Raw genomic sequence first — 24,695 nt, 5'->3', positions numbered from 1 at the left:
TTCTGTCCTCCTTCCTTCCTCCCCCCTCTGTCTCTCTATCTCTTTTTCTACCTTCCTTCCTCTCCCCCTCACTGTCTGCCTCATTCTGTCCTTCTCCAACTTCTGTCTTCCTTCCTTCCCTCTCCATCCGTCTGTCTCTCTTTTTCTCCATGTTCTGTCTTACTTCCCACCCTCTCTCTCTGTCTCGCTCTCCACCTTTTGTCTTTCTTCATTCCTCTCCCCCTCTCTGTCTGTCTCTCTTTCTCTCTCTTTCTCCCCCTTTCTCTCTCTTTCTCCTCTCTTCTGTGGCTCGTGTGGCTCTGTCGGCCGGGGGCAGTGTGACAGTTGATGGGGACAGTCTAGTGTTTGCATGTCGTTTCCATACGGCTCTGGGCGGGCTGGTGGCGGGGGGCGGGCTGGCGGCGGGGGGCGGGGCAATGCGGGGTCGGGTGCAGGAGGGAGCGATGTGCCGATAGGAGGAAGAACAGAGGATGACCCAGTTCACACAGGTGCTGAGGGCGACCCAGTGGGGGGCGGCCGACCACAGAGGAGGAGGTGAAGCCTGACCTACTAGATCCACAGTGTGCTCCGGCGCTTTCAAACGACAAGTGAAGGCAGAACGAGAAAAGCGTTTAAATTCAATACAAAATGTTAATTAAAGTGACGGGGAGTGAACGCTGGGACTAGTGGAGCGTTCCAACGGGCGACCTAGCTTAAGTCACGTTATATCGTTCATCCACAAACCAGAAAGTAATGCTGCTGCGCTATTAGCATGCTAGTTGTTGTTAGCATTACCGTGACGAACAAACTCTACTCCGGCCTCTGAAAGTTGTGAAAAGTGCTGTGAATAATTACAATGCTATAAATAACTTTGGATTGCTGCCAATAGTTTAAAACGAGAGAATGTTTTTCCTCATAATAAACAGATCTGGAGTTGTGTTTAGTTTCATTCACACGTTTAACACACAAACCCTTCTTTCAAACAGAAAACACTATGTCCCACCTTGTGATGTCATTATGTGTAATACAGGAAGTGCTCTGCTGTGTTTTAAACTCCACACACCTTCACTAGAATCATTTTGATGATTTCAGGGCTGAAATTGCGAATCTCTGCTGAACTAAAGGTGAAACGTAGCTGTTAATTTGACATCATGACATCACAAGGTGGAACAGAGCATTTTGGGCTTACTCAAACATGTGTGATTGAAACAAAAACACAACTCCAGGTATGTTTTTGATGAAGTAACAGTATTATAACATGGTTTAAAGCTCACAAAAGTCAATATTGTGTAATATAGGACCTTTAAATGTTGAATGTTAGAATGCATCTTACTTTACAGTTATCAAAGTATCAACCTAAAGAAAATATACTTCTTTTGGCATTATGGGTAGGCTAATTTTGACATTACAGATATGCTAATTTTGACTTTATAGCTAGGCTGATTTTGAAATTATGGGTAGGCTAATTTTGACATTATGGGTAGGGTAAGTTTGACATTATAGGTAGGCAAATTTTGACATTATGGTAGGCTAATTTTGACTTGATAGGTAGGCTAATTTTGACATTATGGTAGGCTAATTTCGACTTTATAGGTAGCCTAACTTTGACATTATGGGTAGGGTAAGTTTGACATTATAGGTAGGCTAATTTTGACATTATGGTAGGCTAATTTCGACTTTATAGGTAGGCCAACTTTGACATTATGGGTAGGGTAAGTTTGACATTATAGGTAGGCTAATTTTGAAATTATGGGTAGACTAATTTTAACATTACGGTAGGTCAATTTTTACTTTATAGGTAGGTCAATTTTTACTTTATAGGTAGGCTACTTTTGAAATTATGGGTAGATAAATTTCGACATTATAGGTAGGCTAATTTTGACATTATGGTAGGCTAATTTCGACTTTATAGGTAGGCTAATTTCGACATTATGGGTAGGCTAATTTTGACATTATGGGTAGGGTAAGTTTGACATTATGGGTAGGCTAATTTTGACATAGGTAGGCCAATTTTGACATTATAGGTAGTCTAATTTTGACCTTATAGGTAGGCTAATTTTGACATTATGGGTAGGCCAATTTTGACATTATAAGTAGGCTAATTTTGACATTATGGGTAGGGTAAGTTTGACATTATAGGTAGGCTAATTTTGACATTATGGGTAGGGTAAGTTTGACATTATGGTAGACTAATTTTGACTTGATAGGTAGGCTAATTTCGACATTATGGGTAGGCCAATTTTGGCATTATAGATATGCTTATTTTGACATCATGGGTAGGCTAATTTTGACTTTATAGGCAGGCTAATTTTGACATCATGGGTAGGCTAACAGTTTAAAAACATCAACTTTTTCTACTTTTAGTGCCATTATGCTGCAGCAAAACAATACATTGAAGTAAAGGAGTTTTCTTCATTCATTTAATCATTTATAAAATACAACAAATTGAGCCTGAAGCAACGACAACACCAAGTTACATTTTTACACATTACATAAGTCCACAATATACTACGAGACACAAGGTTATTGTTACATACCCACACAATCATGGGCTTCAGTCAAATGACATGTCCCTCTTAGAGTCGCCATTCTGAGGACAGCGGTGTTTTGACTTGTTTATCGCTATGACAACAGCTCTAATTTTCCATGACTTACAACTCATGCAATCATAAGCACACGCCAGATTGGTGTAACTATTTCAACATTGTTATTAGAAATAGTTATTGCTTTATTGCGTATTTACTGTGACACTTAAGCCAAGACACACAAATGAAATCAAAATACCAAAAATAATAACGTCTCCATTCTCCCTTTGTTAGTGTTGTCATGATACTAAAATTTCAAACTAATTTCTCCGGTGAATGTGACTTTTTGACTATCGATACCTGCTCAAATGAATATCTAGTTTCGATATAAGTTTTAGTATCGATTAGTATCCGATTTTCTACACTTTTAACAACCCTCGTCTCTCTGCCCTCATTTCTCCACTTTAAATCCATTCCCTTTGTCTCTCTTTCCAGACTGGAGTTGTGAGAAAAGGTTCAAACAGGGACACTGCAGTAGTCTCCTCTCTCTCACCCAGACATCCACCCACCCTTCCTCCTTGTACCACCTCCTCCCTCTCTCCCTCTCTCCCCCCGTACCTCCTCCATCCTTAGACAAAATTCTCCTTATTCCATTTTCATAAGCTCCTGTCTGCTCCGTCTGCTCCTCCTTGGGCAGTTCGGGTGGCGGCCATGTTGTCTGGCTGTGTCTTGTTTTTGGTAATATGCGTCCCGCTGGCGTCGCGGGCCTGATTTGTCATTCAAACAGACAGCAAAGCATCATGGGAGGTTACATGTGGAGATGTGTGATGTCCAGATTGTCAGGTTAAAGGAATAAACAGTGTATTTAAAATCACATATTTGAGATGTTTGTTTTTGTTTTGTGATAACTTAATCTCAAACTAGAAATGGAAACACTGCAAAATAAGTTGTGTCATTGGGCAAGACACTTCACCCACGTTGCCTAGTGTGAATGTGGTGTGTGGGAGTGATTGGTGGTGGTTGCAGGGGCCAATGGTGCAGATTGGCAGACACACTTCCTTCAGTCTGTCCCAGGGCAGCTGTGGCTATAGCAGTACTAGCTCATCAGAAAAACATAATAAAATATATAAAATAATGCAATCTAAAGCGTCCAAATACAAGCTGTACAAATCAGACGCCTCATAATCATTAAGTTGTCTAAGTGAGTTTGGTTATTTAAAAGCTGCACTGTGTAACTTTCCCAGTAGAAGGTCCAGCGTCTGCTTTTCTCCATAAAAATGTTATCGCTTTGCCCGGAAACTTCCACAGTGTGGCGTTAAAATTAAACATCCATGGAGACAATCAACCAGTGATTCCACTAAGCGAGGTCAGATCTGTGGAGAGGCGATCTCGGTCACAAGAAGATTGCCGTAAAAACATCTGACATTGAATACATGCGCTATAGACTAGGTTAATGCCATACTGTGGAACATTCCAGACAAAGCAATAATATCTATGGAGACAGGCAGGTGACAGACTACCAGAAAAGTGACATAGTGCAGCTTTAAACCTCACAGCTGCAACTAAAATACTAAACTTTTGCATTTTAGGATAAGTAGGATACAAGCTTGATTCTCAATACTGATTTCGATACCACAACGTCTCTCTTTAGACAACAGAATATGATTTTTAATATTAAATGGTAGTACTTTCTTTTATATTCCCATGTGGCCTTATATCTGTGTAATCCCTCATTGTCCAGGTAGGTTCCATAGTGGTACATGGTGTATACGAGTCTTTGTGGTATTCAGGAAAGGTTCATGTCTGTCCTGTGAATGTGGCTCCAGTGAGGATCTTATTTCGATACTAGTTTTAACATCGATTAGCATCAGATTTTCGATACTTTTACAAACCTAATAACTAACATTACACCAACTAAAGCCCTGAACGTTTTTACTGTTAAATCCCAAATACCTCATAATTACACCAACTGTAAGACTGTACATGTTTGTGAGCAGTGTCCATCTGTCCATCTGTCCATCTGTCCTCTGCTCCTCAGGCTCCGAGCAGCAGTCTGTCATCATATTGTGCTTGTTCTGTGGTTTGTCTGTGGTATCGCTGTCACAAACACTCATGTGAAAGCAGATGTGGGTAGTACTCGGTTACATTTACATTTACTCCTACTTGAATATTATTTTTATTGAAGTAACAGTACTCTTACTTGAGTAAAAGTTTTGTCTACTCTACCCACCTCTGTGTGAAAGCCTACCCTCTCAGTCTTATTTATGGAGGAATGTCCCGGGTGTATTTCAAACAGTTCAGATACATTGTGCGCTGCATTCTGTGGTCACAATGGGTCCATATATACTTCATAACACCAGTGTATAAAAATAAGTGGGACTCATATGAGGCTGACCACCAGACGTCATATTTCAGTCTGTGTTGCCAAGATTAAAGGTTGTCAGGATTTGGGGGCCCAGCGACTTATAAAAAAAACGGTGCACTATGCAAATTTTCTCTATGGAGACGAGCGGATGACGAAGTGAGTTACAGGACGGGTCTGTGGAGAGATGATCCAGCAGAGAGTAAAAATGTGGATGTTTTTTCAATTTTTTGTTTCGTTTTGCAATAAAAAAAATAACACTGTAATTGAATAAATGCAAGCTAGTCAAGTGTAATGCCGTACTGTGGAACATTCCAGGCAAAATAATAACAATACGCTACATTGGAGTTGGAACATATTCATATTTTATCATTAATTCATTGCACAATTCTTTTTACAGCGAGATGCATGTTACGGTTTAAAAAAAAACAACAACAACTATTTCTTATATTAGGCCAATGTTACCAATTTGAGAACAGACTTAGTTGTAGTGTTTTGCCCAAGGACACAACAGCAAACCTTTAGGTTAGTGGGTGAACCATAAAAAGCAAACAAGGATTCAGCTAAACGAGGTAACTTCATCTATCCTCAATAAAAAGTTCAAAAGTATGTATTATTAGTACAAACAGTTACTGAGGTCAAAATACGTCTGCATCTACATCTTATTATGAGGTGTTCCACTGCCCGATAATCAGGAAGAGTGCAGTGTCAGCATGCTAGTTGTCATTAGCTTTACTGTCGCAGAAAAAACTCCAGTCTGGTTTTGTAATATTGTGGAAAAAGCTTATAAACTCATCACTGTGAATATTTAGGATGCTCGGAATGCTTAAGGTGAGTGAGGAATAACTTTGGACCACAGCGTTTAAAATGAACTAATTCTGTTTTTCATGTTTTTAAGATGGTAAATCAAACCAGATATATATATATAAAAAAAAAAAAAACACACACAAAAAAACAAACTATATGGACCATCCCAGAGGAGAACAGCCTGGGCAAATCTTTACAATTACAGTGTCCAGAACAATTCATTCCATATTGTGCTACGTGGTGATTATGGTTCATTGTGGTGGGGACTGAAGCCTACACCCTCAATCAGTTTACAAGACACAAATACAGTTCATTATACAGACCAATCAAAACGCACACACTTGAGAGACAGTTATTTTGTTGTAGTCTATGGGAATGTGACACTGCTGCAAAGAGAAAAGCTTTATGCTTCGACTGATTTAGCTGTTTTCTAAAAGAACGTGTTACACAAAATAGACTTTTTTGACCCTTTAATCATGTTATATTGTTGTCTCCTGGTTAAAAACATACATAAGCTTGTATTTTGCTTTGTTCACGTTCATTCCATTAATCCAAAGTCGTTCATTCCATTAATCCAAAGTCATCTTCTTCGAGCACAAAAAAATTATTTGTTTGCATTTTGACAGTTTAGTTGCATCATAGATAAAACTCTGGACTTCTCCTATGCAATTTTTAAGCCCATAAGCCATCAGCATATTCAATCTAAATTCACAACAAAAGTATGGCTCTATTAGTTTAGTATTCACGGAGGAAAATAACTTAAATTGTTTACTTTCTATATGTTAATTCCTATTGCTGACAGCAGAGGGAGCTCCAACACCAAAATTCCTCATTGGAAACAGAGAAATGCAGACATTATTTATTTTAGAGAATGTGAAATACTTATCAAAATACATAGATACTACAAAGATATTAATCTATTTAGACCTGTTCATATTTGTATTAGCTTCACTTTGGGAAACCTTGGGTACACATTGTGGATCTATATTTCTTTAAAAAAAACAGTGAGTGGGCATGCCTTTCCACAGAAATTTTAGAAATGTATGCTTAGACTCAGGTTGACATTTATGGTTTAATAAGTTAAATGCAGATATTCTCCTTAAAGAGTAAGAGACTTCATGTGTTGGTGATATTACAAAGCAGTGGCACACGCAGTTACCTGGGGGAGTGTAGGCGTCCATAGAAGTCTGGACCACCAGAGACCTGCGTTTGGAGGGCATCGGCACGGCCATTTTCCTCTCCTTGTGTTTGGCCAGCGCCGCCTGCACTGCCTCTGTGTGCACGTCTGAAAACAACAAAAAGTTAGTCTACAAGTGACACCAGCTTTATGTTGGCAATACTACATGATTTGAACCTTCATGTTTCCTGCTCTGTTACCTCATAAGTATTTTGTACTAAAATCCTGTTAGTATTCTGAATGCATTTATATTGTGTTTTACATGTTACTTCCCAACGTTGACAATATCTAAATTAAGAAGTAATCCCTCAATCCCCAGTGGAAATCACACACTGGCCTGAATCATTACTGGCTGTGAACGCACACATCAGAAAACTTTTTTAAATGACATTAAGTGAGACTTTTAAATTTAAGGTCATTTAATTTAGCTACTTGAAAATACTATTAAAAAAAGATTAGCTATAAACTTTCCGCTCCAAAACCCAACAGATAAAATGAATAATAAATGCTACAATTATCAAAGCAGTTATGAAAATCGCATCTTATTGAAATGCTAATGTTAGCTGCCAAGGTCTTCAGTATCCTTATCTCAGTATCTAGTTTGAGGAAGAAGCTATCGGCGAAAATTAAAAAGTGTTATCATTCATGTTCCTCCCAGAACCCATAATAAAGTGATCTAATTAATGAAGCTAATTATAATGTAATTAGATGTGATTTTGTGGGATAAGACCGAGGCAGATACAAGCAACAGCAAAAGATCACGTACGCGCTATGAGAGACTTTTGATCTGTAAGAGAAATTGCAACATTAAAGGTGTACTATGTAACTTTCCTGATAGTTGGTCCAGTACCTTGGAGCTTGTATCGCTTTGCTATGGCACAACAGGTGGTGGTCCAGTTACTCACTCATCTTACGGATTTCAAACATCCTATTTAATCACAGTGATGAGTTTAAAAGCACTTTTCACAACTTTCAGAGACAAGTCCTGAGTGACCGTAAAGCTAACAACAACTAGTATGCTAATGTGCACTTCCAGATCATCAATAAAATGCTTAGAAGTCTTATTTTGATCTCAAGAGTTGCTTATACTGGGGCAAGACTAACTTTGCTAAAACAAAACATAAATTTATCAATATTGCTTTAGTTCAATTACTTAAACTGTCTGCATCTAATTAAAAAAAAAATTAAGTCCGATAATCAGGAAGTGCGTGTTAGCATGCAAAGAAAAATTAGGATGTTCAGACTGCATAACTTAAGTGAAAAGTAGCACTGGACCACTGCAAACCGTAGCTCTGTTTTTCACCTTTTTAAGACAGTAAAAATCAGGTACAGCGCCTTTACTTCTAACATCCTCCTTAACCCTTTCTTGAGTTTTTGTTTGGAATTCATCATAGGATTTTTCCAACCTGAAAGTAACTATTGTCCTCCGTGCCCCAGACGGCCTCTCAGTCTTTATTAAACCCAGACAGACAGCAGACAGACAGACAGGAGTAGTACTGGAGCTTGTACCTGATCTGTAGCGCTCATCCCTGGAGCCTGATAAGCGTCGGCGGTTGTAGCGGGACGATGAAGATGGAGTGACCGGAGTCTTCCTCTCCTGGCCCATGGGCGCTTCGGAGCCGGACACTGGACACATAAAAGCAGGGAGGTTAGCATATGTAAGGTGCATATTTGGACTTTTCAGTGTATCAGCTATTGGCTTTAAATCTCAAGCACAGGCCGATATTTTGTTTTGGTCAATCTGCTGCCTAAAGAGGACTGTATTTTTAGGACTATAAGTCGCTCTGGAGTATAAGTCGCACCAGCCAAAAAATGCATAATAACAAAGAAAAAAAAAAAGTCACAATGGACTATAAGTTGCATGTTTTGGGGGAATTTATTTTACAAAATCCAACACCAAGAACAGATATTTTATCTTTAAAGACAAGTTTTAATAATAACAATAAAATAGAGAACAACAGGCTGAATAGCAGCCTGTGTCTGGTTTGTTAATGTAAGATATTAACAGTTAATCAGAAAACTAAAGCATAAAAAACAAGCTAACAAGTTTACTCTTAATCTCACTCAATACAAATCACTAAATCCACTGAATTTCTTCATCCTCGGTGTCGCTTCTGAACAACTCCACCAACTCTGCAGGTAGATGAAGCGCCGCTTCCTCTTCTGTGGCATCAGACTCAGCAGAATACAATTTTCTTTCAGGGGCATTTTTGTTCAGTCTTCCTCAGATGTCTTTTAAATTACAATAATGTTGAAGTTTTATATTTTCAATGGTACAGGAGCAGTAGATACTGGTACAATGCTAGAGCGCCCTGGCACAGGTGTCAGTGTGACAATAACGAAGATGTGCAATTATATATTTTAATAATTTCACATATAAGTCACATCTGAGTATAAGTCGTACCCATGTCCAAACTATAAAAAAAAGTGCGACTTATAGTCCAGAAAATAAAGTTTTATTTGAACACTTTAGTGTGAAGAAATAACTGCACAAAACATGACTAAACTGCTCTAGAAAAGGTTTCTGGTGAAGAAAAATGGCTGCGTGAATTTAAATGACATAATAATCAAAATCTGTACCCCATATTAGCCGAAAAATATCGACAGAGCTTATTGGCTGTCTTTGTTCTGGATCCTAAATAATTGTCATACATAAAAAAACGTATTGGTCGATCTCTAAAATGTAGTACAATCTGCTGATGTATCAGATCTTGGTAAAATTATGTTTAATGAAAATGAATGCAAATACTTAAACATAAAATACTTAAAAGGTGCTGCTGGTCTCCTTGGAGATTGTTTGTGTGCTTTGCCTAATGTTCTACAGTAGACAGACTGGAGATAGATACGTTTACTGTGGAATATTATAGCCAGAACATTTCCATGGAAACAATCAGGCCAGGTTAGAGTCAGGTTTGTGGATATGCAAGCCAACGCAGAGTAAGGACACCTGTTTTGCTACATTTTCTAGTAAAATAAATACATCCAAGTCCATGTTAGTATTTTTTTTTTTTTTTGCTAAAACATTACATACTGTGGCTTTAAAATAATGTATTTAGTAATTACCCAGATAAATTTATTTACACCTTATTTACCAACTGATAATTCTCTGTAGACTTTTCCCACTACACCTCTCCTTACTCAAAGTGCACCTCCGCCAGGCCGAGCAATAGCATCCGTTAGCCATAGCATCTGTTAGCCATAGCCCTGTGTTATGGACATCTACCAGAACTGAATACCCGCTCTCCTCACGTCGTCCATCTTCATCAGCCCTCTCATCCCAGCCTGGAGCAGCTCGGAAAACTCCAAAAGAAAACTCCAAAGTGCATTATCTGAACACAGACAAACCCCCAGCGCTGGATGTACGAGCATTCTGGGAAAATACGAGGTTTTAACGCTTCCCAAAAGAGAAAAGACAGATTGATGTACTGCTTTTTATTGTGTATTCTTAGGACAAGTTTAATGGTTGTCCCCAATAACAGAAGAATGTAAATGTAATTCAATCAGGAAGATGGTATTTCCTACTTAATATCTGTATGTTCTCATCTGTCCACTCATCTAGATTTACAATGTTTATGTGCTTAGATTTGCGATGTATGTTTAAACATATTATTCTATGAAAAAAGTGCACAATGTAAACAAGTGAACGTTTGAGAGAAGGCTAAAATATGAACTGATAAACTAATACAATAATATTTACAGAGGCCTAAACTACAGGTACATGACTGATCTATTGAAGATATTCTGCATTTTATTGAATTGTAGCCTGTGTGATTTGACAATTGTACCAACCCAAATTGCAATTTCAATGGATGTTAAAACTTGGGAGAAGAGCAGTAAATATACTGAAATCTTGAGAGCCAGAAAGTACTTCACACATGTGTCCTGTACTCAGGTCTCTGGCTACTGTGGCTCAGAGAATAGACTTTAAAGCAGCTCTGTGTGAACAAGTCTCTACATGGACCAGCACCAAAGAACATCTCCCACATGTTAGAGCCACATGAACCATCTCACACTCTGAGGACTTCAGGGACCGGCCTCCTGCTGGTGCCCAGAGTCAGGACTAAACATCAGAATCAATGTTTCAGTTTTCTGCAGCTTAAACCTGGAACATTCTTCCAGTTCTGTTTAGCTGTGCATATAACTGAAAGGTTTTTATTCTTCTCTTTTGATGCAAATTTTATGATGATTATGTATGTTTTGATTTGTGTGATTTTAATGTCTTTCTTATTCTGTAAAGCACTTTGAATTACTTTGTGTATAAACTGTGCTAATAAACTTGCATTGCTTTGGTGTGCCTTGAGTACATTTGCTTTGACATTTCATGCTTTAGAGGCCTCCATACTCAGATCTAGTGCAGATGCCATCTACTGGCAGCAGAGAGAAATACCATGAGGAAAACAATTAAAGCAGCTGATAACAGACATGTTTAAGGGCCCATATTACACTATTTTCTGACCTGGAGTTGTGTTTTGTTTCATTCACACATGTTTAGGCTGAGTTCTTCTCTCAAACAGAAAACACTCTGTTCCACCTTGTGATGTCATGTGATAATACAGGAAGTGCTTCACTGTGTTTTAAACTCCACCTTCACTAGAGTAAATTTATAAAAGGAAATTTTGCATAATTTGTCTTCTAAGATTACAAAAAATAAATCACAGTGCCTCATAATGGAATATGAACATTTCATAAAACTCAGAAAATTCAAGATCATTTTAAAATTTCATCATCTTCCTTTTATGAGATTTCCCAGCATGCATTACTTAACTTCAATCCTTCTATCAGTTATTATGTCTATCTCAGTGAGGAACAGAACCAGCGAAGAAACGCTATCAACAACAGAGTGAAGGACTTTAACTCAACATGGCATTTACACTGCGTTTGTGCTGAATAAGAAAAGATCGGAGGGTCCTTAAACGCACCACGCAGCCTAAGGAGATGATCTGATTTGTCTGGGGTTATGTTTACATGCCCTCTGCTCTCGGGAAATGTCAGGTCTCTGGTAAGAAAGCACTCATTTCTCATTCATAACGGGATTGGCAGCAAGGTCTTCTGCAATGAATCGATGAAAAAATGTATTTAGTGACAAAGTAAAAGCAAATCGTTTTAGCTTAGTGCAGACAGGAGCAACTTTACACAATTATGTTACTAGAGCACAGGGCTGCGTACCTTTATAATGTACTTAAAGAGGGAGTATTTTACTTCTGTGGGGTATTAACTGCCAACACATAACATATTTAGATCACCATGTTGCCTTTTATTGTTTTGAAAATGCTGAAAACAACGTATTCTACTTTCTCCCAGTGCTAAGTCACTCCCACTTCAGAGCACTGTCACAACACAATCCAATTGGAGCATCCCGCTAATGAAACTACTGCACATCACATCAGGTTTGTCAAGTTGTTGTGTACAGTTTTGTATCATGTTTTTGTATATTTATGGAGATGTCGTATGGGAGCATGGGTGAGAGATCGCTTAATTACTCAAACATGCATTTGGTATTTGCACATTATTTAAGTACATAAAATGGATACTTTTTACTTTTACTTCACTACATTTGAGAGCAGTGTCTGTACTTTCTGCTCCACTAGATTTTTGAACAGAACTGAAAAGTAAGTTTTTATTATTGTTTGAGACTGAAAATTCAGCACAAATCTGTATCAAAATCACTACATACATACAGACGCTTCGTTATAACACAAATTCTCTGGAAAATACTTGTACTTTTTACTCTTTAAGTACATTTCTAATCATGTACGTTAATATTTTTACATAAGTAGATTTTTTCATGTGATACTTTTACTTTTACTTGAGAATTGTTTTGCTCCGGTATCTATACTTTCACTTAAGTAACAAAATTGAGTACTTGTTCCACCACTGAACAGTATTACTACAGCTCAAGTACAGGAAATGGTAAAGCTGCAGATTGGCTATCCAGAGTAACACAAGTAGGTCGAGTTGAGTTCAAGTTTCATTAGCCGTAGTAGAAATGGACCGGTGCGCTGTCATTATCCAGCCCTGGCTAACGACTTGATAAGTTAGCTTGTTTCGACCAATTACAAACACAGGCATCACAAGTTCTGCCTCATTCCCAGAGGAGGAGAGGCCAAGACTGTAGTCCCGATGACACATTAGTTAAACGCTCATAAAGATAATGGTCAAACTGGATTTATTCTGGAATGGAGTCAAGCTGAAATATTGACAATAATGCTAGCAATAAAATACAAAGGCTAGTGACAAGTTTGTGAGAGCAGTTACAAATAGATAGTGATAAACGCGAGTTGAGAGTTTCATTACAAAGCCAAAAACAAAATGCAATCTTAATATATCGATTGTGTTATATCAACAAGAGTCTCTTTAAATTTGCTGAAAATGAGAGTTGGTGACATGAGCCAATAACCCGTCAGACGCCAACTTGATTTGTAGCACTTTTCTAGCAAGTTCTACATTGTCAGCGTGGGATGGCTCTTGCAGAAAGCATTTGGGAAAAGGCTAAACGTCTAAGCGTATACTTCAAACTGATTGATCGAAGCCGCAACAGTCCAGAAGCCAAGAAATCAAACTTTTGTTAAATCCCGTAGTAATCCATCTGTGGTCATGTTTGTTTTGGTCCGATTGGGACGAGATCGATTTTTGTGAGTTTGTGAAGTGACAAAAAATTGCGGGAATTCACCTCTTGTGTCTGCCACCTGCTCCTTTCCGTGGAGATGTTACTGCTTTGCCTAGAATGTTCCAAAGTATGGCATTAATATTATCCATCTCCATGGCGACAAGCAGGCGGCAACATCACGCCTCGTTACAGGTCGGATCAGGTCTGCTCAAAGTAAAAATGCCTGTTTTTCAAGATGCTCAAAACACTGGCGATTGAATAAATGCGAGATAGTTCAGTTTAATGCCATACTTTGGGACATTACAGGCAAAGCAATGACCTCTCCATGAAGACAAGCTCATGACGAATCCCCAACGTGAAAAGTTACACAGTGGTCTATTATTTTGGTTTCAGATTCACGATCCAAGACAGCAGAATAGACGTCATTATGGCATATTTTTAATAGGATGGTGCACAATGTATAAACTGTAGATTGTATCATAGCAACCAAAGAGCCAATCTGAAGCGAGGCTGTTGCTAAACCGCACCTCTGTCAATCGATGCTGTTGCTTGATTGATTGGGGGATTAGGAGTGACCTCGGGGAAAGAATGCGCCACGAGTAGAGCGGGTTAATGGTTAATATGAACTTTTTACGACAAAAATGACGAGCAGGTTAGCCATGTCCATTTATACATACAGTCTATGGTTCTGATTTATCAAAGCACACTACATTAACATAACACAGAGCCGGAGAGTGCGGCCTTATCCCGGCTCCACGTCAGACAGAAGGAATGGACGCCTGCTGTGTGTTTCCTCAGGACAAAAGCAGGACTGTTTTTGCACACGGGGTGGAGTGTCCCTGCCTTACAATACTCCCAATTATTTTTATTACAAGATGAGTGACAGATTGATGTCTCTATGTCATGCTAGTGTCATAACATCGAGATGGAATGTGGAGAATGTGCGTGAAAGACATAAATAGTGCAGCCGGTTTATAAGTCAAAGGTCTTGCTCTTGTAGAAGTGATTTAAGTGTGGTTTGAATTAGGCCTGTCATGGTGATTACTACATCCACTTATCATTCAACATGTGAAGCTCGAACAATATTTTAGGGGTCAATATTTATCGTGTGTTCTTTTTCTTTGCGCTACTGGGAAATTCTGGGTTATTTTTTGGCTATATGATAAGATTTAAAGTGTAAAAGGTTGAATAAATAACTTCTATGACTCATTACAAATGGAAATTAAGAACTAAAGTGTTTAATTCTGCTGTTTATTTATTACAGCTCATGACCTTTTACCATTATTGTAGATTTAGAACAGTTTTTGTGGTTTAAATCTGCTCTTGTTTTTTGTGTCAGTGGCATAAATTAGTTTCAATATTATCATTTATCATTTATATTTACTTCAGCAATATATCGCACTTGTCTCTTTCAAGCTTGAAGACCTCACCATGTACAGAGAGCGGGACCCTGAATCGGCAGGGCTAAATTCGCAAGACAGAGCCCCCATCCTGAGTCTCTACCCAGCCTTTTTCGTTTCATTAGTGTGTGAAGAGCAAAAAAAAAATTGCATTACTATTTTTCCCCATAGTCAAGCAGGCCTAATAGTAATTAATGTGAGCGAGTGCAGGCTTGTACCCTATAGACTGTGGTTACAAAGCAATGTTTTCATGATTCTAGACCGCATTATAGTTTAAGAAGAATTTGTAAAATGTAATCGCAGTGTTAATATGTCAAATTTAAAGCTGCATTATGTAACTTTTCTGTTGGTCCACCGCATAGGCTGTATATATAAATGGATATGGCTAACCCGCTGTTCCAAATAAGAAGTGATCATGGGCTGCGCTTGACTCCAGTTCATTTTACATTGAAAAACTGTGGCTCTCTCTGTAACTGCTGCTGTCAGCCTTGTCATTTTGGTCTTAAAATTTTTGTATTAATCAGTTTTATGTGATCCTGGTATTTTTATTTTGCTATTGCATCTGTAACTCAACATATGAACGCCTTCTTTCCCCGAGGCTGCTCCTGTTAGCGTTAGCAACAGGTTTGATTGACAGCATCGCTAAGTGCCCACTGCTTGCTAAACCAGTGGCGTGGGCACGAAGGGATGTTACCTTGATTATCTTTGCTCTGGATTGGCTCTTTGGTTGCTATGATACTCGTGGTCGGAATTCCAAATGCGTAACTCTGCTCCATATTCGCTGCTATAACCACTAGCCTCGATGAGCTACATGTGACTGGAGCCAAACGCTGTGAGTGACGTCACACTCACTTAGCCCACTTCTTTATACAGTCTATGGTTCGCCACTTGCTTGTCTCCATGGAGATGTTATTGCTTTGCTCCGACAAACAGGTGACCAGGCCATGTTACAGGCCAGATCTGTGGAGAGGTGAGCACAGATACTCGCAACAACAAGAAAAAATATGTGTGATGAAATAAAATGAAAGATCAAGACGTTTAATGGCATACTATGGCACTTTCCAGCTAACGCAGTAACATCTCCATGGTGACAAGAAGCAGACAACAAACTCTCCACTAGAAAAGTTATATAGTATATAGTATAGTGTAGTTATATAGTCTGGTAAATGACAAAAGCTACAAGAACACAGCCATATAAAGTCACAGGGTTCAACTGCAGACAACACAATAGTGGACACATAATGTTGTTATTTTTAGTGGCCACAAACTGATTCGATTACTCTAGTCAGCTGGTTTAAAACAGAACAACAAATCCCTTATGTGTTGTGTAAACCAGATACAACTGCATCGTTTGACCTAGAAACTAAGCGTCCTAATGAATATAAAGTGTAGTGAAGTTGTACCTGGAGACTGGGGCAGATAAGCACCAATCAGCTTGGAGCGTTTCTTCTCATAGCCCTTCTGTGTGATGTCACCTGGAACAGAGGAACAAAAACAAGGGATATTTAGATCAGAAGCGCAACGGATGGACCTCGAGAGCTACTTATACAATATATCTGTACTGGGGTAAGACACATTTTGCTCAAACATGGGGAAAAAAATAGACTTTAAATAAACAGGCCAATTCTGTAAAGCTAGTGTGTTTATATGACAGTGTAATATGGATTTGATTAAGAGTGAGGTGAATGAGAAATTAATCTGTCAATCAAACAGCGGATACAAAACTGGACCAATCAGACTGACGGACACTCACAGCGACAGTCCCTCCATCAGCCAATCAGGACTCAGCTGTCAGAGAGTGTAATCAAGTCTAGACAAGGCTGTTTGACAAAATGGACAAGCTAAATTAATGTGTTTTTGCACAAGACAAGCAAATAGGAAAAAGTAAAAGATTTTGAAACATTGATTTTTATGTGTCATTTTAGTGATTCAGTGCCGTCGCTGTCAATTTTTAAGTGTCAAGGTAAACACAATACTTTTCAACCAAGAATTACAGATGGATAGCGACAACACAAGTACATATTTGATAGTAATATTCCCAGATAAACAGCATTTTGGTGAGTTGGTGGCTTGCTCAAAAAGTATCTGAGTATTTTGTCAAGTCTGACTTCCTTGTCCCTAGTTCTTGTCATGAATTTTGTATAGCGTCCACCTATACCTCACAATGTAAACACGATAAGTGTTAGAATCTATATCTCTTTTCTCTCTGTGGGTAAAGTGTTCATTGACCTTGCACCATAGCATATATGCACACTATTGTTATCAATTATAGACAGATGTATACATATTTCACACTGCCCTCTGTTTGACTCCAGCTTTAGACATAAAGGTGCATTCAGCTGCGTGAGAAGGCCGCCTGGCAACCATAGACTGTATATATAAATGGACATAGCTAATGCGCTATCCGTCGCACTCCAGATTGGAAGTGAGCATGAGTGTACTTCTGGCTCTAATTCACTTTTTATTGAAAAACTGTCACCCCTCTCTCCATAACTGTTGCCTGTCATAAAATGTTCATGCTGACCCGCTCTACATGATCTAGGTGTTTTTATTTCGCTATTTTGTCTGTAAATGAAGATATGAACATTAATAACAGACAAATCAGGCGCCTTCATTCCCCGAGGTTGCTCCCGCTAGCGTTAGCAACAGGTTTGATTGACAGCATTGCTAAGCGCCCAGTCCCTGCTAACCAGCGGTGCGGGTGTGAAGGGGCGTTACCTTCAACAGTCTCACTCCGGATTGTCTCTTTGGTTGCTATGATACTCATGGTCGGAATTCCTAATATTTAACTCGGCTCCAAATTCACCTCTATAACTGCTCTAGCCTCGATGAGCTTCATTTGACTGGAGCTGAACACTATGGGTGACGTCACACTCACTTAGTCCACTTCTTTATACAGTCTAAGCTGGCAACTAGTGATGTAACTAATCTATTATGGAACAACACAATCAAATTCTACAATTTAAATATTTTAATGTATTCTTTGAGTTAAGATTTGCAATTGCAATCAAGTTTATTTGTATAGCTCAATTTGTAAAAACATAAACAATCAAGGTAAAGGTTTAAGGCCCTGTACCTGATTTTTTTTCCATGTATTTGTGCCACATATGTCAGACCCCAGTATAGACATATTGTATGAGTAGCTCTTGAAGTCAAAATAAGTCAGCGGCGTGCTGTCTGTATTTAATTGTATTCAACTGTCTGATAATAAAGAAGTGCACAGTTAGAATGCTAGCTGTTGTTAGCATTACCGTGATGACAAAACTCTGGTCTCTGAAAGCTGTGAGAATGCTTATAAAGTTAGAGTATGTAGAATAGAACCATCTATAATTTGATATTGACCGTACAGCAGAACAGGAGTTTGCTTGAAAACCCCAAACATCATCACCTCGACGCTAATACATAGTTTCAAGGTTATACAAAATAAATATTTGAATTGCCTTTTTAAAATTTCATGTGTGTTTAAGCTCCCTCTTCTCTCCAGCTCCGGTTGAGTGTAGCTTGTGTAACAGAGAAAAGAGATGGATGCCTGTTTTGGCTAAATAGTTTACATTTTACACTCCCAGCTGCAGGCCGAGACAGCAGAGGCCCCATTACCTTATACAGGCACAAAACACAGAGAGCATAAAGCAGGACTGACTCAGACCTGCTTTCAATGTGTTTATGTGCAACTCATTATCATTACCTGGGTCGGTTGGTAACACACGGAACTGTGAGCTATTTTTGTCGTAGAATTTCAATATACTGTGCTCGAGGATGATACTTGTACTGGTACGGGCTCCGATCCAGAATAAACTGCTGGATTGGTTTCAGAGTCCAGTTGTGATGTAATGTAATGAAACTATTTACAGGGCGTTGTTGGCTCAGAACATCCCGTGTAATGCGAACTTTTAAGAAGCTTCTTGTTTCTAGGACAAAAATAACTTTACATAACGCATTGGGGTCGGTTTTGCTCGCTTTACTATCTGCACTGATATGTTGTTTATAGCCAATGTATCAGTATGGGTATCGGGATAAGGCTGGGACTGTTAAGAGTAACAGTACGTCACGGTAAAAACGCTAAGACAAAAAGTATCCAGCTCTAATTTGAACTGAAAAATCTGGATCCACCGACAGCAAATGCGTCACTGCTAATGAAACTTACGCTGAATTCTTGTGATATTTTTGTTCATTTGAGTTCACAATGTCACGTATTGGTGTGAACATCCCGATCCCTTTAAAAAAAAAAGCATTTCCAGACTGATAATTGAGTAGAAGTCATCAATCAGTGTGGTGTTAGCTACGCCTGTCACTGTAATCACGATATTCAAAGTGTTAGCCGGGTTAGCTGAAACCCAGATGCTATAGTATCAGTACATATAGAAGTAGATGCACCTGCAGGGCCATGTGAGATAGTGAGCTCATTGTTTACACTACACCTGCTGTACACACACATATATATACACACACACACACGACAGGACTGCTGTAAAAGTGCTGAGTACACACTGGCTGCTCTCCCTCACAAACACTGACACTTGAAAATGAGACAGCGTGCCACTCATACAGGATATTTCATTCAACGTCTGGAGCAATTTCATTCCAGTTTATGAGCAAAAATATGACATTAGATAAATATGGTACGCTTTCACTGTTACAAGAAAAAAATCAATCAATATTTAGCCAAAACATTATCAAGTCATGTTCTGATCCACATTGAACTCATGTGGCTCTCAACCTCATCTTTTCAAATAAAAACAAGTGTTAAAATTGTCATAAATTCACACTGAGTAACGTTTATAGCATTTTCATGTTCTGGTGTTTTATTGGAGCACATGCAATTCCCAAAAGGAGGAAATGAACGTGTCTGCCATGTGAGTTCATCGGAACATCCCACATTAAGTTAATCTGGTCCATCTGAGAAGAGACGTCACAGTCCTACTCGGCACGGAGTCCAGTAAAACCGACTCACAACATGATGAGGCTCACTGCAGCAGTTACAGAGACAGCCACAGTTTTTCAATGTAAAGTGAATTGGAACGTGGCGGCTAGCATGTTAGCTATGTCCATTTATATATACAGTCTGTAATTCTAACATGTGGTTACATTTTAAGTTACCGAGCACTGTACAGGTCCCAGTAGTCTAAATGTATCACTGTTTCACCACTGTCTCTGTGGAGCACTTCCTGTATTACCACTAAATGACATCACAAAATGGAAAGGAGTGTTTTAAATCTGAGAGAGGAACACTGCCTAAATGTGTAGGATTTGTGCGTTAAACATGTGTGAATGAAACAAAATACAACTCTGGATATGTTTATGATGAAGAAACAACATTATAACTGTAAGGAAGGCTTCGAATAGTGTGAAAAGTGTTCAAAAGTAACTAGTAGGGCGTCCTTTGAGTAGCATTTTCTTCTTTACTTAAGTACATTTGGCAGCAGTGCTTGTAACTGAGTACATATTTAACCAGGCAGCTGCTTTCACTCGAGTACAAAATTTCAGCAAGCTTACTGAAATTCCATGGCTGGATATTAGTAACAATGATGGGAAGTTTGTGATGAAGCGAAAAGTAATTCTTATTTATCTCAAAACAGGAAATTGATAAATGAAATTATGATCGGCTGAAATGCTTGGCTTTGCGTTTGTTTGTTTGTTAGGGTGCATTCACATTCGTCCTTTTTTTTGGTTCTGGTTTGAAGTTTCGTCCTGATGTTGCTTTAGTCCTGCAATAGTCCTGGTTTAATCCTGGTTTAGTCCTGGTCTTGTCCCGCTTTAGTCTAAGGTTTAGTCCCAGTTTTGAGCTTGTGTGAGTTTGTGCAAGTGTCAAGTGTCAATTTCGATACTAAAGAATAGACTTGAAACTTGATACTCATTTTTTAGACAATATTGTAATATTCAACACAAAATAATAGTATTTGTTTATTACGCCATGTGGTCTGATAAAACTAAAGATAAAACTGTTCAAGAAAAAGGTCAGTATCAATACTTAAATGAGTAGTTTTAATACTAGTTTTAGAATCAATTAATATCTGATCTTTGAGACTTTTGCCAACCTTAGAATTACACCGTAACATTCAAAGGTCCAATCTTACTGTTCCTCCCGTCATTACTAGTTACCATGACAACCGCAATCAACAGGAAGTAGACAAATCACACCAGCAAAAAATCATTCGTCATTTCATTACCAACAACAAGGCCATGGAACAGGAACAACCCACACTGTCCAATCCAATCAGCTCCTATTTCTCATGAGGAATTTCCAAAACACAAAATAATATTAACAGGACTAAAGCTGGAACGTCTGATGTAATGTATGAACCGCAGGCATTCTAATGGGGATTTCCAAACACTTTCATAATAAAGGTTTGCCTTGAACCATCCTTCATAAATGCCACAGACTTTTGTTGATTTTGAAGCTAAAAATAGTTGAAGAGAATGGTATAAATTAGCATGTTTTCCATTAGCATGCAGACGGCTAGCATTTGACTTGCATGAGACAGGCTACGGAAAAGATGCCAGCAGCCATGACATGTTTCAGACAATTTGAAGTATTTTTCACAAGAGAGAATCCATCTATCTTTTTGTTACTTTTATTCTTTACAACGGTTTAAATACAGTCTGCTGCACAGACTTACACTTGACAGAAAGTGTAACAGGATCAATCCAAGTTTATCATAACAGTGGGCTGCTAATAAGGTTAGCGCAGTAGCCTAACATCCATCAACTCTTATTAGGCAAACAGGCCTACAGCATGGATCTAACTGGATAGGTTATTACTGCTTAGAGCTGTCTTGAGTCGGATTAGTGACCACTCATTGGTAGGACAATGAAAAAATCCCTCCTGCACAGAAACAATTTTTCTCACAGAGCCATGTGCCATTGAGGATGGCCCTTCAATGGGCGGCCATGTTTATGCCTCAGGGCTTGGCTTACAGCCAACAATTTCATAAAACTGCAACTCTTAACTTAACTTGAGTTTTGAGCGCTGATATGTTGTTAAAACTTGTTAGCGCACATTTTACACTTGCAACAACTCAACTAGCACTGCAAGCTAATTATTTTAATATGAAATGTACTTTTAGGATTAGACTATCAGATAGGGTGACCAGACCTGGGACAGTCCCAGTTTTGAGCCCTGTGTGCCCTGTCCGACTAGATTTATCCAAAACCATTTGTCCCAGTTTTACACAAGAAATGTTCCAGGTGTCCTTATTTTTGACCAATTTCATACCCACCAACAGTAAAGAGGGGCATAACTTGTCTTTTGTTTAGCCAAAATACAGAAAAAAGTGCTTGAAAATGACCAGAACACAAAATATGTTGTACTCACTGAAGTCTCATATTAAAATGACTCACAACAGAATATGTGAATAAGTCATGAATGGACCAAGTGCATAATAATATTCTTAATTAGGCGCTCTTTTCACAGCTTGATCATTACCAAAGACCACAACCCAGCTGTGTCCCAGTTTTTCTCTGAAAAATCTGGTCACCCACTACCAGAGCAATTTAAAAGTGAAGAATAGATGTTCATTGCTGTACTGTTAACATTCTTATATTTGGATAATATTACCCTGACAAAAACATTCTCTGTCACTTTCTATATTTTTATGTTTAACTACTGACACATCGTTTTTATGTTCCAGTTGTTAAACTTTATATTCAATACTCAAAGTAAATGGAGTTGTGGAAGGAAAGCCCTGTCTTGTGATCTTACGTAAGTCACACATCAGACATGTAGGTCAATAGGTCACTGTCCATGTCATGAGTTTGTTACACTCCATTATATTTATAGAAAGGCCTAAATCCATCTCTTTGAAATATAACGCATGACTAAGGGGGAATTCAAGCCTTTATTCCAATGGCCTTGATGCAAATCTGGATATTACTGACAATACTCTGTGTCATGCGAGGACCTTATGTAACCATCACTGTACATTGTATCATTTATATAAGTCTCCATTAATGCTTTGGAACATAGCAATTGATTTGTGCAGTCAATCAGTCCATAGGGAAGAGTAGTGAGTTTATCTACAGTATACCAGATTTTTTAGCATGTTAGCTTCTACGCTAATGGTAAACAACATATATGTTAGCTAGTGTATTGTAGCAGAAGTGATAGAGGTACACTCAAGGTACTCTCCTGGATCTATAATAAGAACGGGATACGACACCGTCCCCTCTGTGATGCGAGTTATATTAGCGGCCGCTCCATTTAGCTATATAACATTTAGCTTAGCTCCGCTCTGAGCCAACGCGCTAGCACTAACCGATCACTTGGTGTTTCTGTTGTAGTATTGACGGAGTAAGGCAAAGGAAATCATTTTTGGCCAGATGTGTCAATAAGCTTGGACCAATACAATGCCATGTTCGGATCATCTTCCAGACCTTATTATACTTTCACGGGTGCACTACGCCAACAGGATTATTATGGGATGTGTAAATGATAGTACTACAGTAGCACGTCTTTAAATAGCTCATGTTAACCTTTGATATTGAATGCTGTCCCTGCTCTGGATTGTCAATGCAGTGCAGAGGCTAATTCCTAAAGCAAAACTTAATGGGGACCTGGCATATCTTGCAAAAATGAATAAGAATAAAAGCAATGAAAGATTATTAATTATATTTTTTTGTTACTATTATGTGTTAATATTATAAATGTTTTATTCTGTGTAGTTATTCCGTATACAGTAGTGCTAATGTTTTTTTCTGGGGCATATTTTCCATTACAATAAATAAATAGATCTGGAAAATTGTATGTTGTCTAAAAATGGGTCCTTATGTAATTTGCACAAACTGAAGTATGTCACTCAATTTAAAGCATAGACTGTTTATATAAATGGACATAGCTAACCTGCTAGCCTCCACGTTCCAAACAAGAAGTAAGCATGGGTGCGCTTCCAGCTCCAATTCACATTAAAATGAAACATTTTTCACCCCTCTTTCTGTACCTGCTCATATTTTTATTTTGTTATTGAGTCAAGATAAAGACAAATCTTCTTTCCCTTAAGTTGCTCAGCTAGCGTTAGCAACAAGTTTGATTGACAGCGTTGCTAAGCGCCCGCTACCTGCTAAACCAGCAATGCAGGAAGGGGCGTAACTTTCAACAGCCTCGCTCCAGATTGGCTCTTTGGTTGCTATGATATTGCTGTCAGAATTCCAAATATGGAACTCGGCTCCAAATTCGCCCTAACTGCTCTAGCGTCGATGATCTTGCCTGGAGCCGAACGCTATGAGTGACATCACACTCACTTAGTCCACTTCTTTGTACAGTCTGTGGTTTAGAGTTGTGATTATAATAGGGGTTTTAGTTTTGAAACATTGTAATGTAATGGTGGTAACTATTGCTAATGTGTTTGAACAATCGTACCAAGAAGCATACTTCAGTTATAGATTTGTATAGTAAATACAACTTTGTAAAAAATGTTACTACAAATGTATTTGCTATCCTAATTTCATAAAGTAGCCCACAGATATTTCTAGTATCTTATGTTATTAAGGTGTAAATTACCAGTAGAGGTCATGTCAATCTATCACATGCTGTTTGTCTTCAGGGCATAGTCGTTAAACTAACAATTTCAATGTGTTTTTTACAGGCAGCCCCTCTATCATCTCCTGACAGCTATGATCCGACTGGTTTAGCCGCAAACGCTAAAGCTAACAAACAGCAGCATCTGAGTGCGACGTTTGACCTGATTCACAACAAAGAAGTCACTGTGATGGGAATAGAACCAACAACTATCCAGACTTACAATCTAAAATTATGTGTAACTGTCACAAACAATTTATCAAAGGTCTATTCAAAGATATGATGATGCTAAGTGGAAAATCCCTCCAGGACTTTGTTGTTGCGGTG

At 38.5% G+C, this 24,695-nt stretch overlaps 1 protein-coding gene across 4 annotated transcripts in view; it reads right to left on the bottom strand.

The window, feature by feature from the left end:
- Positions 1-24,695, bottom strand: part of LOC117385112 (disco-interacting protein 2 homolog C) — a 153,288-nt gene that overhangs the window by 61,658 nt on the left and 66,935 nt on the right. For all 4 annotated transcript variants that reach the window (XM_055228303.1, XM_055228304.1, XM_033982381.2 and 1 more), the window contains exons 2-4: positions 16,261-16,332; positions 8,360-8,476; positions 6,833-6,958 (exon numbers count right to left, since the gene is read on the bottom strand). In XM_055228303.1, coding sequence (XP_055084278.1) covers positions 6,833-6,958; positions 8,360-8,476; positions 16,261-16,332 — 315 coding nt within the window. The remainder of the gene's footprint in view (positions 1-6,832; positions 6,959-8,359; positions 8,477-16,260; positions 16,333-24,695) is intronic.

This window comes from Periophthalmus magnuspinnatus, chromosome 17, assembly GCF_009829125.3.
Source record: "Periophthalmus magnuspinnatus isolate fPerMag1 chromosome 17, fPerMag1.2.pri, whole genome shotgun sequence".
NCBI lineage: Eukaryota > Metazoa > Chordata > Actinopteri > Gobiiformes > Gobiidae > Periophthalmus > Periophthalmus magnuspinnatus.
The sequence above is the reverse complement of the archived record's forward strand: the minus strand, read 5'-3'. Positions and strand labels throughout refer to the sequence as shown.